The 14,211-nt window shown below is 35.4% G+C and overlaps 1 protein-coding gene and 1 pseudogene across 1 annotated transcript; both read left to right on the top strand.

Moving 5' to 3' along the window:
* The first annotated feature begins 5,825 nt into the window (after positions 1–5,825).
* Positions 5,826–7,457, top strand: LOC137720929 (homeobox-leucine zipper protein ATHB-12-like). Its single transcript, XM_068460049.2, has 2 exons — positions 5,826–6,368; positions 6,644–7,457. The coding sequence occupies exons 1-2, from the start codon at positions 5,997–5,999 to the stop codon at positions 7,001–7,003; spliced, it is 732 nt and encodes a 243-aa protein (XP_068316150.2). The 5' UTR covers positions 5,826–5,996; the 3' UTR covers positions 7,004–7,457.
* Positions 7,458–9,762: 2,305 nt separating this feature from the next.
* On the top strand, positions 9,763–13,173 carry LOC148699113 (protein SHOU4-like; annotated as a pseudogene).
* Positions 13,174–14,211: the final 1,038 nt, after the last annotated feature.

The following is a 14,211-nucleotide window of genomic DNA, read 5'->3' on the forward strand; positions in this document are numbered from 1 at the left end:
CTCGTGTAAATTATTTATGGGTAGTTGTCCGATAAGATTTCTAACCAATCTCGTCATGACACGTGTCACTATCCATTCAAAATTCTTGTGGATAAATTTTCGATAAGATTTTCAACCAATCTGGACCTATGGATTCAATTTTTTTTTTCTATCCAACAACCCATATTGGCCACGTGGGCACAACGACTCAATCCTTTTTTTTTTTCTTCTTCAGATTTTTTTTTCCTTTTTTTTTTTAACCCTCAAGGTGTCAGCTTAATCTAGACTGTTGGATGATATAGCCGTTATAAATCAAACGGGCCACATCGCACCACGTGTGATAGTCGTTGGTTTTGAATTCAAATTTATTTACAATTGAAAATTCAACAGTCCAAATTATTTACCGTTGAAAGTCCAATGGATATAAATGAGTTATGTTGCCTAAACCTTCGTTGGCGTTGAGTGTGTTGCAGCGCGGAACCCACTGCACTTTTTTGTCCCCCAACGTGCCTCTCATATGCACATGTTATACACACCCCTAACACAAAAAAATAAAAAATAAAATTGCACATGACCGACTTCAAATCACACTAGGGGAATGAGCCAAGCTAACGTTGGCAGATAGGTTGGTCAGGCAATCTTGGGCCCACGGATTGCCATACGTGTTGGGCTCGGATAGAGATGGTTCTTTTACTTCAAGCTAAATTTGTTATTCATTTCTTCCTTTAAAATGCCTTCAATATAGTGAATAATCCTCAACTTTTTGGGCTAGGGTGGAGATGATTCTTTTACTTCATGAGTAACCTCAACTTGGACAAAGTAAGGAATTTGTTATCCATTTCTTCCTTTTAAAATACCTTCAATATAGTGAACAATCCTACCCAAACCAGTCCTCTCTATCAAATGAGGCCTAAGTGTTTTGTCTTCTTGTTACTAATTTCCAATACCAATGCTTTTGTCAACTTTCGCTACCACATATATCTGCTTTCCTCTTCATGTACGTTGGCTACGAATCGGACTTAGACACTAATACAAACGTCCTTTTAGCAACCTGAATATGTAGTAGCACTTTGGACTTTAGGCAACCAAAACCATAGGTCATCCCCCTTCTTACGAGTTTGACATGCATTCACATGCACTATTCCACCAACCATCATTGATGTAAGTATAACTTAATTCCTAAACGCGACATGAACTACGATTATGACTGCAATTTAATCCCTTCATATGTTCCTAACTCTTGATATCCCAACATACCCTAGTAAAATAAAGGGTTTTTTAGATATAGACCCTTACAACTCTTATTTCCAATATAAAAACCCACCTAATTATAAACATCCAAATAAAAGCTCAAATCTAGAAGTGATTGCCATGTAGGAAAGTAATTGACCTATTAATACAAAATATTTACAACTTGTACCACAATATTCAAAATAAATCAATAAATATTATTACTCACCTTAATTACAATGAATAAATAATTTATTACATATTATTACCCCTAACACACACATATATATACATATATACGTTCAAATGTATATAGTACTACCACAAGCTCCATATATACATATATATATATATATAGTACTACTATACGTTCAAATATATATATATATATATATATATATATATATATATGTATATGCACAATACTACATATATGATCAAACATATTATACTAATTAATCTACCTATATGTAAATTTATGATGAGCAAATAACATATATTTTGTAGGTATCATCATATATATTGGGCACATTTTATTATTATGTGGACAAAAGAATAGGTAAAATATTAAATAAAGTAAAATTTTTTTTTTTTATGTTGGTACATTATTTTGCTTAGATTGGGTTTGCTTTATTATGTAGGTAAATTATTTTGTATGTATTTTACATATAATGGGGAAATTATTTTGCTTTTTTTTAAGCAATCTAACATTTTAAAATTCGAATAATAGGTGCACTGAATCAAATAACATTTTTTGGAGGTAAATTATTTTGCACGAATTTTTACGTATACCAGGCTTTTTTTTTTTTTTTGGTTATATATATGTGTGTGAAATAATTTACCTACATTTATATGTAAAATATAATTTGTTGACTTAACAAAGCATGTATTATTAAATATATTAGGCATGTTTTGTTGTTATTATATATTAGGCAATAAATTTATTATTTATTATTTTCGTAAAATCATTAATTCTCTCTTACTAATTATGTACATTAAACATTCAAATATGGGTGTTTTGGGCATCGAAATTTTTTAAATGTGTAAAGTCAAATATAATTAATGAATTTGCTGATGTGGAATCTAGTTAATGAGTTTTATTTTAGTAAAAAACTTATGACGGGTTTTATGTGAAGAAAATTAAATTTCAGAAGCTAAAGTCATAATTTCAATAACTGCTTAGTCCAACAAGCTCCACCTTGTTCCTCTCGTTTTGCTCCACAATGCTAGTACTCATTGGTCGTCTGCATTCAACGATCGATATATGCTAAGGTGGCAAGAAGTAAAAGTGATAGCTTCCTCGAAGAAATTTCCTTTCGGAAAACATATTCACCTAATCAAGTCTTGCTCTGCTTCGTCACTCCAACAGTGTAGATTGGTTCAATTCTTTTTTGCTCTCCAAACTTACCCATATGAAACGAATGCTTGAAAATGATGAAGATAAGCCTGCCTAATACAAATAAAACATATAGTGTCATTTTCAAACACTATCCTCGTCACTTACCATCTTTCTTTTTCATTAATTTATATAAAATTATTAATTTAATTTAATTAATTCAAATTTTCATGGTGATGAGTCTCTGTCTTAGCACAAAATTAAAGTTTTCATACTTTTTTTTTCCCTTGATATGATATATTGAGGAAGATCCTGCCTAGCTGTAATAATATTGTAAGTAAAAAAAATCTCAGTAACCAATTTCGATCGTCCAACTGCTGCCTACACACAATTGAATAAGGAAAAAAAATGGAGAACAAACCATTTGAACAACAACATAGAAGAAACGTGAGGACATTCATTTACCCTACATTGAGCCCCATAAAGTATTTAATAAATTTCTCCAACTTAAAACAATTTTGTGGGTCAGTATAAATTTCAAAGTGTCTCCATCTTACAATCGAGTTATTTAACAAGAAATAATATAAACTTTATTAAAGTAATACCATTCTAATTTCTATAAATCCTTCAATATATATGTTATTTAGTATACGATCGACTTGAATTGAACTTTTAAAATCGGCATCGACGAAGTAATATATAGAGCATCGACGAAGTAATATGTACAGCATCCCAGATAGCTGTTAAGAAGAATTAGTTTCATACTAATCTTAATAGTTCTGCAAAATAGATTAAAAACCAACCAAGATCTTATACCAAGTAAAAATATGGCCAAGATCATATTGTGGTAGAATATTTACACATTTCTTTTTACTTCTCATACGTATCTTTTCAATTTTGGTCTATAGATCAAATAAATTGAAAAAAATTAAGTAACAAAAATTAACAAATAATTTGAAAAAAATAAAAATAAATGTGTCCATAGCATCATCAATCATGATATTTGAAGGGTTTACTAGGATGATAGGGTTAAACAACCACGTGGCAAACAGCACTGCATGACAGACAACTTGAAGACTTGTTCTGACAGGCACGAGTCTGGAATTGGCTACAAATCAGAACAAACATAAAGGGCACGTGTCGGCTGTAATCCACAAGCTTTCTACGTTACAACCACCAGATACCGGCCACGTCAAGGAAGCAGAACTGGAAACCCTAAAGAAAATGGGATACCAAGTTTTGACCAAGGGCAGGTGGCAAGGGATAATTCGGCGACGTGTGACAGGTGACAGAGTCTTGTCAGGGCACAACATAATTTTTGGTTTAAAATAAAATTCCTTTGGTGATTTGTTCAATGTTTATTGATTTGAATACGATTTTAATTCAGATGTGGGGTTTGTAAATTGATCGTCTGGATGGGAGAACCAAAGTTGGACACGTTCCGACAGTGACTTGATCAAACCATTTTCATGGCTCCGGATCGGAAATGGAAGTGGCTTTAAGGCCTGATTTGGTACTGAAGTGATTCTGAAAAAAGTTGTTATAAAAAAAAGCTGAGAGTTATTTTTATGTTTGGTAAACATTCAGCTTCAGTTTTTTTTTCACATTTTTGGGTGAAAAAAAGCCAAAAACAAGAAGCTGCAAAACTCAGCTTTGAAAAACTGGCTTTTTTCCACATCTATTTTACATCAAAGTTTACCAAACACTATAATATTGCTTTTTTTTTTTTTTCAAAAACACTTTTATAAAAAAAGTTTACCAAACACTTTGCTGCTTTATGTCACAGCTGCTTATTCTCACAGCACAGCAGAAGCAGCTTTTTTTCAAAGCACAACAATATCAAACCAGCCCTAAGCCCTACCCTTGAGGAGTTCTTAATCGTAAGTATGAAACTTGGTGTATGATGGAGACCTATTACTCACCAAGTTTAGGTTCAATGTTAATCACATCCAGTTTATTAGCGTGATGAACATGATCAGATTTTTTTTAATAAGATAGTTTGACGTATTACATTATTAGACTATCAAATAATGTGAAAATGTATTTCAATGTGCAACCTTATTTCATGCTCTCTATAGAGATTCTAATTGTACATGTCGGAGTGTCTACGATTGGATTAGCACTAAATTCAGGAGTTGATGTTATACAATTTGTCTCTAGTGACGTATGTAATAGAATCAGTGGAGAAATATGTTCGACAAAATTTGATTAGTACTCAGTACTATACGCAGTTTTGTGGTATTCCTCTTCACTTGTAAGTGATAGGTTTTAGGTTCGAATCTCGTAGATGGTAAATTCGATACCAAATTAGATTGCTCATTGTGTGATTTAGCCGAACTCTCTCTTCCCTTATTATAAAATAAATCGTTATACCAACAAAAAATTCAAAATGTGAGGAGTAAAGCAAGGAGCGAAGTACAACAAAGAAGAGTGGCATGCAAGATTCGTTTACTTGCGTAACGAAATTTTTTTGAATTCGTCAGAACTTCAGCCTCTGTATAAAATATTGTATCTCCATTTAAATTAAGCTACGACAATTCAAGGGGTAGGACTAGTAGACACCAAAACTAAACATATAAGAACCTATATATATTAGCATCATAGATTCATATATAGGTCTCACAAAATCAACAAAGTCGGAAGGTTCAGTGTTGGAACATGATTCACGTTGCCGACATCTATATCACTCATTAGGAGAAGACTTAGCTTGACTACCATAGTTCAAATTATGAAAATGACAAAGGCATTTTAAAATCATGTCATAAACAATATTAAATCACTAAATTATGTGCCTGCATTAGTGCAATTAACAAAGACAGCTTCGGCTATAAAGCTAGCCAGAGCCTAAGTTCATGAAGGGAAAATTAATATTTACTATATAGTATGGTCTTTGAATAATTTAGGAGAGAGTTTTCGATATACTTGAAATACCGTTTCATGATAAGCTTCACCAAAATTATCATATGGTATGTGCGCAAATTAAGAGAGTTTTTTTTAATGTACTCGAAACACCGTCACATAATATTAAAATTTTACTAAAACAGTAACACGTGTATTTGTTTTTATTATTTACCTACCTTATAATAATGATATATCAATTATGTCGTTCATTAATATTATATCATATATCAAATGATTGTTCTAGATACAAACCATAATTTTATTTTCTTTTGCAAAAGAAAAAGAAAAATGGTGTTGATTAATGTAAAGAGAAAAAGCACTATACGTATCAGAGCCCATAGATTTTGGATATAAAGAAGCGATCACAAGTCGCAAAACCCAGTCAGATCAAAAAACCATGACATCAAACACACATTGCATAAAGCCTTAAAAACCAACAAATTCCATATCATGCACATATCAGAAAAAGCACACACTCGCACACTCCCAAAACATTCCTTCCACAACCACCCACAAAACCCTGTTAAGATTTTCTAATCGATCTGCCAAGATGCTCGATAAAATCGAATATTCGAGTCCCTCGGCAGAAGATCATGAGACTTTCATCTGCATGAGCCCACTGGGAGCTGCCACTACAAGGAGGAAGAACAACAAGAACAACAAGAGGTTCAGTGATGAGCAGATTAGGTCATTGGAGTCCATCTTTGAGTCTGAGTCGAGGCTTGAGCCGAGGAAGAAGATGCAGTTGGCCAAAGAGCTAGGGTTGCAACCTAAGCAGGTTGCTATTTGGTTTCAGAACAAGAGAGCTAGATGGAAGTCTAAGCAGCTCGAGAGAGACTACAGCAAATTGAGAGCCAATTACAACAACTTGGCATCAAAGTTTGAAGCTTTGAAGAAAGAAAAGCAGGCCTTGGTTGTTCAGGTAATTGTTCATTCATTCCGGTTTGCTAAATATGCCTAATCGAAGAACAGTGCTTGGTTCATCACCTGTAAGAAGCCATTCTTTGTAAACCTTAAGTATAGTTTGATGCGTGTAAAAGTAACTCATTAAAACCATAAAAAAGGGGAAAAGTTTAGGCACATGTGTCATGTGTAAGAAGTAATTACTCGTTACATGTAAGGAACAAAACATTTTTCACTAATTTTAACATGTTAAGATAATCAAGAACTGATAGATTATGTCTGATTTTGTGACAGGTGCAGAAGCTGAATAATCTGATGATGATGCAAAGGGAGAATTGTCGGGAAGATGTAGTTATGAACAATGGCATTGACGGTGAGTCAGATAACGGAGATGCCACCATTTCTGAATCTGATAAGGTGAAGCTTGATTTTTCAGTGGAAAAATCAGAGCAAGGAGGACTTGGGGTGCTGTCAGATGATGACAGCCGCATAAAAGCAGAGTACTTTGGACTGGAAGATGAACCAGACCTTGCGAACTTAGTGGAGTCTGCAGACGGTTCCTTGACATCAGCTGAGGATTGGGGGAAATTGAATTCTGATGGTCTGTTTGATGTTACGAGTGGTGATTATCAGTGGTGGGACTTCTGGTCTTGAAAACAGAAATTGTGTGCATATATAGATAATGAAGTGCTGCATCTAGTGGAGTGATCAAGAAAAAGGGGCTTTTTTCATAAGAATGTCATTAGCTTTTGGAGACTGGTTGTTGATAATCATGCCATTTGCACGCATCCTCCTACACTCAATCACTTTGATGCTCTGTTTAGTTACGACGTCACAATTAAAGATCCATATGAATGAATGAGAACTAGGGCCAACAGATATATGGGGATCTTATTGGGAAAATGAATTTTAAGGAGCATTGTGTCTTTGTGATATGTGGGTCTGTGTCTAATCTTGGAAAAGTAATATTTATAAAGCCCAAAGACAAAAACATGTATGCATGCGCTCAGCTAGAAATTTGTAGGAGTTAGTTTGTTGCTCTAAAACTAGACCTTGAACCCTGATGCAGCCTCTAACATTTATGAATTTGTTTTATTTTTGGAGTCAATGCCCTTTTACACACACGCAGTTAGTTGTCGCACATGACGATCTTCTTCCTAGTAGATAGTATTGATCTTGCTATATTATAACTACGCACGCAGTCAATTGTAAAGAAGATAAATATTACACAGGCAAGAGCACCATCCACGCAAGAACACAAGAATTTACAGTTGTTCAATCAATTTTGTTTACATCCACTCTGGTGATCCCCTTCAAAAAAATTCACTAGTTGGCAAAGACTAGACAGCCTTGGTTACTAAGGAACCCCTTATTCCCTATCAAACCGTAGGTCTTAATCTCTCACGCACTCTAGGACTCAAGCCTTATTATGCCTCCCTTATAACTTGTACATGAATTAGATTAACTCGACAAGCTCTCTCAATCTATTTGATATTCTAGGTTCATATCCATCTCTCAAAATTCGTGGTAAAGTTCTACTTACTGTAGGCAAGCTTTAGGTAACGAATCTAGATCCTCCTTGTGAGAATTCCAAGAATCCGTGAATTGTGTTCATTCATCGTAAATCGTGAGATCAGAAATCATTTTAATTTTTTTTATTTAAAATTGAACACAAACAGTACCTGACGAAAACTGACTGCACGATGTACGATAAACGAACATGATTAACAAATCTCCAGGATTCTCACAAAAAGGATCTAGAGAGGATCATGTTGGTTAGGTTACAATATGAAGCCCAAAACAAGAAGATAACCCAAAGAAACCATACTTTTGGGTGTTTTAACTTAATTTTTGTTTGAGTGGAAAAGAAAATTGCTCATTCAATTCGGGTTCTCCTCTTTGACTTGAATTCAAATAGACTTGCAATCCAATTGGAACTTTAGTGAGCCAATCACAACAATTTCTACCTAAGCAACCTAGCTAGCAACCAAGCCAATTGTTGCTCTGCAAGATACTTGATATTCTTGAAAGAACCTCACAAAGGTTTGAAGAACCGCTAACTTGGCACGAGACAACCAACTCAAGTGAGGACGTGCTTCACTAGTCAAACCCATACAATTTATCCAAACTCCGATTTGGTCCAACTCTTATATAAACCAAGCTCAAAATAACTTATTTTTCAAAAATGTTCAATTCAAGTGTAAACGAAAATTGTAAATAATTAAATAATAGTAGGATATGCCTATTTCTGAGAGATTTTTCATCAATATTAAGAATAAAATCAATGGAAATAAAAATATTCTTAGATAAATCAAAATAGTGTTATTTTATTTATTTATTTATTTTTTTGGTACAAAAATAAGGACATATAGTCCAATAGCATGTCGAACCTCAAACTCACATTTATGAGGTAAACTTGAACCAAACTCGAGCCATCTCATAACAAAATGGGGCTTTTAGATCTAGGTCCAAAAACTAGAGTGTTTTTAGGAGTGAGTCTAATTATCTAATTATATGTTTTTATTTCTTTTATACTCATTTAATATTATGCATTTCCCAACTCCAAAAGAATATATTTAATATCTTATAACAAAAAAAATAATATACTAACATAAATTTATCTGCAAAACATTCTACCCTAACTCAAGTAACAAATATATGAATGTATATAATACCTATACGTGAGATATGAAACCTAATTAAAAGGTAGAAAAAAAACATAACATACCTACAAGCAAGACACATTATTCTGTGACAGGTTGATTATAAAAAAAGAATCTGTCATATAGGTAGATAAATATAATTAACCTGTGATAGGTTGATTATAAAAATTAAAAATAAAATCTATAAATGGGGTTTAAAGTAGGAGGAAAAACGAGAAATAACAAAAAAAAAAAAAAAAGAGGAAATAAGCAAAGAGATAATTGGGAAGAAATTTGATTTTTATAATAAATCTTATCATTGAACAGATATCTATTGATAATTAAATAATTAAATATAAAAAATTGGACTTATTTTAATAAACTGGACAATTTCTACTATTGGTTCAAAAAATTAAACTTATATCAAGTTTCCCCTAAAAAAATTCAAGTAGTCACTCAGGAGCTTTTAAGAGCAGAGCATACCAAACCTCAGACTCAGGCCATTAATAGTCAAAACACCACACCGCAAGCACTGTTCCGTGTTCATTACATAAATTCACAAGATACGCGGCCCGTTTGTTTCAAGGCGGTCCACATAAGCGACTACCAGAGTCACAAAACCCAGTCGTATGACTGCCAAGTGTCGAAATGGGATTGCGTTTAGTCACTTTACCCGACAGTCTCCTCCTCCGTTCTCACTGGTTCAGTAAAGGTGAGAGCTTTATCGAAAGAACGACGCCATAACCACCGATTCAAAAGCTCGGAAAAGTAATGAACGACCTCTCCAATGGCTCCAATGGAGCTTTGAGAGACCACAGAAGCAGCACCCTGAAGCCCATTCCGTCTCCGGTTCTCTACATTCTCGTACTCATCTTTTTTCTGGGTCTCTCCGTCTCCATCTTCATTCTCATTCTGGTCCGCAATGCCCTCTTCTTCGTCTTCTACCTCCTGCTCTCCGCCCTTGTCGCCACTTTCGTCGTCTAGAATGTACGGCACTGGGCGACCAAACATGCCATCTTTTGGTTCCTCAACTCGGTTCCGGAGTCTGACCTCAGCCTCGGCTAGCACGTCGGTCGAGCTCGGCCAGCACGTCGGTCGAGCTCGGCCAGCACGTCGGCCGAGCTCGGCCGAGGAGTAAAATTTGTTGTTGTCGCGTTGAGCGCGTTGCTGACTTCTTAATCTTGCGACTGCGACCGAGGAAGGAACACTTTCAGTTTTTGGGTTCTAGAGCCTGAAGACGAGGCTGCTAGTTTTGCGAAGTTCACAAATCGTCGGTGCTTGATTCGATCACCGTGATTATATTTGTAAGAGTATAAGCACGTCGAATCGACACCAGACTATACGGACACAAAGATTCAAAGGTAATGTATGTCTTGACAGTGAACGTGGTTCGGCCATCAGAATGCCGAACTCTAAAACTCACCCGTGAATACCCAATCATAAAATCACTCGGCGTCCGATACGCCGAATGTCGTAACTCGTGACACCTTACTTCGCTAAGAAGGCTAATAAGATGACCCCTGCCAATAAGGATCCGAAAACCCTCCTCGGCCGAGACTTGGATAAGTAACCAGTCGGCCTCGACGCAGTGCTGTTTATCCAAACTGAAGATGCCCCTTGGTCGGCTGATTCTACGGCGACAGTGTTGTTTATCCAAACTGAAGATGTTCGCCAGTCGCCTTCACAGTGCTGTTTATCCAAACTGAAGGTGTGTTGGCAGAAAAAGAAAAGGAAAAATCTCAAGGTGTTTGAGAGGTTTTGCGCAGGGCAATTGTATGTTGAATTAAAGGTCCTTTTTTGTTGCATGATTTCTTGTATTTATAGCATCCATTTCTTGAGACCGAATCGAACCCCTATTTGGATTGGAAGTCCTTGTCCCGTTCCAACTTTACTTCGAACAAACCTACTCCCATTAGGACTTTGAACTTTCCCCTCTTCCAAGGCTTTATTCCTTGCTGGCCGGGAATCCTGGTTGCACCAGGACTTCCTCGACCCTTTTTATTTATCTGGATTACTCCTTCTTAGGATAGGATTCGACCGACCCTGCTAACTGGCCCGGAATCTATCACTTAGCCCATAGCATTTGACACAGCTTTGGGCCGAGCACAGCCCTCTGCTCGGCCCAACAATATTATTTCGGGCCCAAACAGGTCTATTCAACATATGGGAGGACGAACAATAACATGTTGTTCCAATGATTTCAGATTGCATCATGTGGAAGTCTCTCCCTTGAATCTTCATATGCCAAAGCTACCGGCTGTATCTATGCCTCTACTCTTTTATACGAGTACAGGGGATTAACTCTACGGCCAGGGACTGTCGAGAGATCATGCTTCCATTGGCATTTAGCATATTGTGAGGGATGAATACTCTTCTGTAGCCATGTGGATCAGCAGACTGTTGCATGTCCAAGTTAGATCAAATAGGTTGATTGCGTTCATGAGATGGATAAATCATTCATACTTGTTTCCCTGTTCTTTGTGCTTTGCGTCAATTTATGCGTTTAGTTAACTTTATCAGGATTGGACTGCTTAATTGGCACTTGGTACTCAAAATGATCACTCAAGTTTAGTCATTTTTTATGGTCTTGTTTTCTGCCACATCCATCTGATCATCTTGCACCTCGACTTTGGACTTCATTTGGCCCTTGGACTAAAAAACACGGTCCAAATTACTGTCCATTTAGCTCTTCTCATTTGCTCATAACTAAAGATTTTAGTGTATCGTTGCTTATTGTTCTCAGTTAGGAATTCCTGTCTTCTATCCGGGAGCTGATTGTCTTATGCTATGTTTTGGCTCCTTTACATTGGCATGCTTACATCTATTTCGCTCGTTGTTTTTGTGGTGCTCAGTATTTTGCGTGTTAAAGATTTACGAGGTTTGGAGGCCTCAGGCTTTTACCCTTCTGTTGCCTTGGATGGCTTAACCTGCATTTTTTAGCATCTACTGCTTCCTATAAAGATCAAGGTAATTGGAGAAAAGATGATGGTAGAAAAAGTTTGAAGATAATATGTGTGACATAATCTATTTTAGGCTAGTGATTAGTTTCAATAGTTAATTTGTAATTAGTATAAATAATACACATTTGAAGTTTCTCGCTCGTTTCTGTGCTTAGTATGCTTTAATATTTCATTTATTTTGTGATTTTGCCAAATCTAAACTGCATAAATGTAGTGGTGTAATCAAACCAACCAAACGAATATATTATTTTCTTTTTGTAGATATATAAGAAATTTGCGCAGATCATATTCCTGAAATCTTGATTTGCATATCTATATACTAGTATCTGAATCACGAAGAATAGGAAATATGTGTACTTAGAATTATAATTTCTTTTTCTTCTTCCTCGCTTTCCAACTGACAGAGATTCTCACTAATTGTCGAGAGCAAACTTGTCAACACTAAAAGATGCAGAATCCTCTCTCCTCACTTGAGGAAATGGTTAAGTGAGAGAAATCTCTCACCTGAATCTCGTCTACTACGTCTGGAGGAAGGGTATCCTAATTATACATAACAATCTCGGTTAAATACCCTGCTGCGTAAATGCTTTCGTTTACATTTTGGCCTGAGCTTCCTAAGAGCTTATGTCATGCAGGTTTTCATGAGGTTTTGCAGGTATGTTCAAGAAGGCAGCTCTGTGACAGTATTTGGAATGTTGCATAGAAACAATGACATGACTACGACCTGGTTTGATACTGAGGTGATTCTGAAAAAAGCTGGTATCAAAAAAAGCTGGGAGCTGTTTTTGTGTTTGGTAAACATTCAGCTTCAGCTTTTTTTCACAATTTTGGGTGAAAAAAAGCCAAAAACAAGAAGCTGCAAAACCCAGCTTTGAAAAACCAGCTTTTTTCACATCTGTTTTATATAAAAGTTTACCAAACACTATAATACTGTTTTTTTTTTCAAAAGCACTTTTACAAAAAAAGTTTACCAAACACTCTACTGCTTTATTTCATAGCTGCTTATTCTCACAACATAGCCGAAACAGTTTTTTTTCAAAGCACAGCAATACCAAACCAGCTCTACGGTTGTTCAACCGCCAGAAGTAATCTCGACCGGGTGTCTATAGCGACAACTGCTTCTCCCCGTTGACATTGATGGGATGATCCTAAGGTCCTCTCAAACGCCGGGAATTCTGTCAACCAAGGTTCAGTACAACAGGCAGAAAGATATGGTAGGTAGGACAAGATTTTTTTGGATGATAACCCAATTTCCTTTCATTGTGTACAACTTCAACTAATCGCTAATCACTATGTAGTCTTCAAATGTACTAAGCTTGTAACATTATTTTGCTTTTGAAAAGGGCTTATTCCGACTTTTAACAAAGGCACTAAAGTATTTTTATGTGTGCAAAATCTCCATTTGGTAATAGTTATCTATTCCAATGGGCTAGGAAAACAAATGAAAAACTCATCGTGTTTATAAGCTCATTAACATTTTAATTCAAAATGTAAAGGGCGTAAGAAAACACTATTGCTAAAACCCCTCATAAGCTTCTAACATTTTGTTTGGCAAAAGTGAAAATCTGTTTTTGGCTCGTACAAGCTTTTTCAGAAAGCGTTCTGGAAGAGGCACCTGCCGAATACTTCTTCATGCTATTCTTCTAAATGCTATTTCAGAAAACACTGAAAAAAATTCAACTTATTTATTTATAATAAAACCCTTTAACGAAAGTGTTTTCCAAAGTTACACGGCATCATATTTAAATAGGCCCTTAGCCACAAATGGGCCTCTTGTGCTGGTTCTAGTCATAGACAGCAAAATTATTTAGTTTTCAAGTTTCAACAATATATGTCATCTCCAAATGAAAATGTTAAATAGAATCTCATGTATAATTATAGTCTTGCAAAAAATTATTTTTAACTGAACAATTTAGACAATACTTATATACCATCTTCAACCGAATGAGCTAAATATAGCTCCCTCAATAATTTATTATTTTTAACTTTATACTTTAAATTTATTGGTTAATTTAAGTAAACTACATTTGGATATTTTTTAATCTAACTGTTGAATTTGAATTAATTATTGTAACTAGGGAGTTAGGCCCAAAAAAAAAAAGCTAAGAGGGGGGCTACATTTGGCCAGTCTGATGTCCCATTTGGCCATATAATAGTTTGGTGGGCTCCATATAATTATCGTCTAACCATCGGTTGGAGATGATTTTCTTGACAAATCAGGTCATTTTTTGCTTTTAAACATTTAGCTCTCTTCATTGGA

Source organism: Pyrus communis, chromosome 1, assembly GCF_041283825.1.
Source record: "Pyrus communis isolate YQ-2024b chromosome 1, ASM4128382v1, whole genome shotgun sequence".
Taxonomy (NCBI): domain Eukaryota; kingdom Viridiplantae; phylum Streptophyta; class Magnoliopsida; order Rosales; family Rosaceae; genus Pyrus; species Pyrus communis.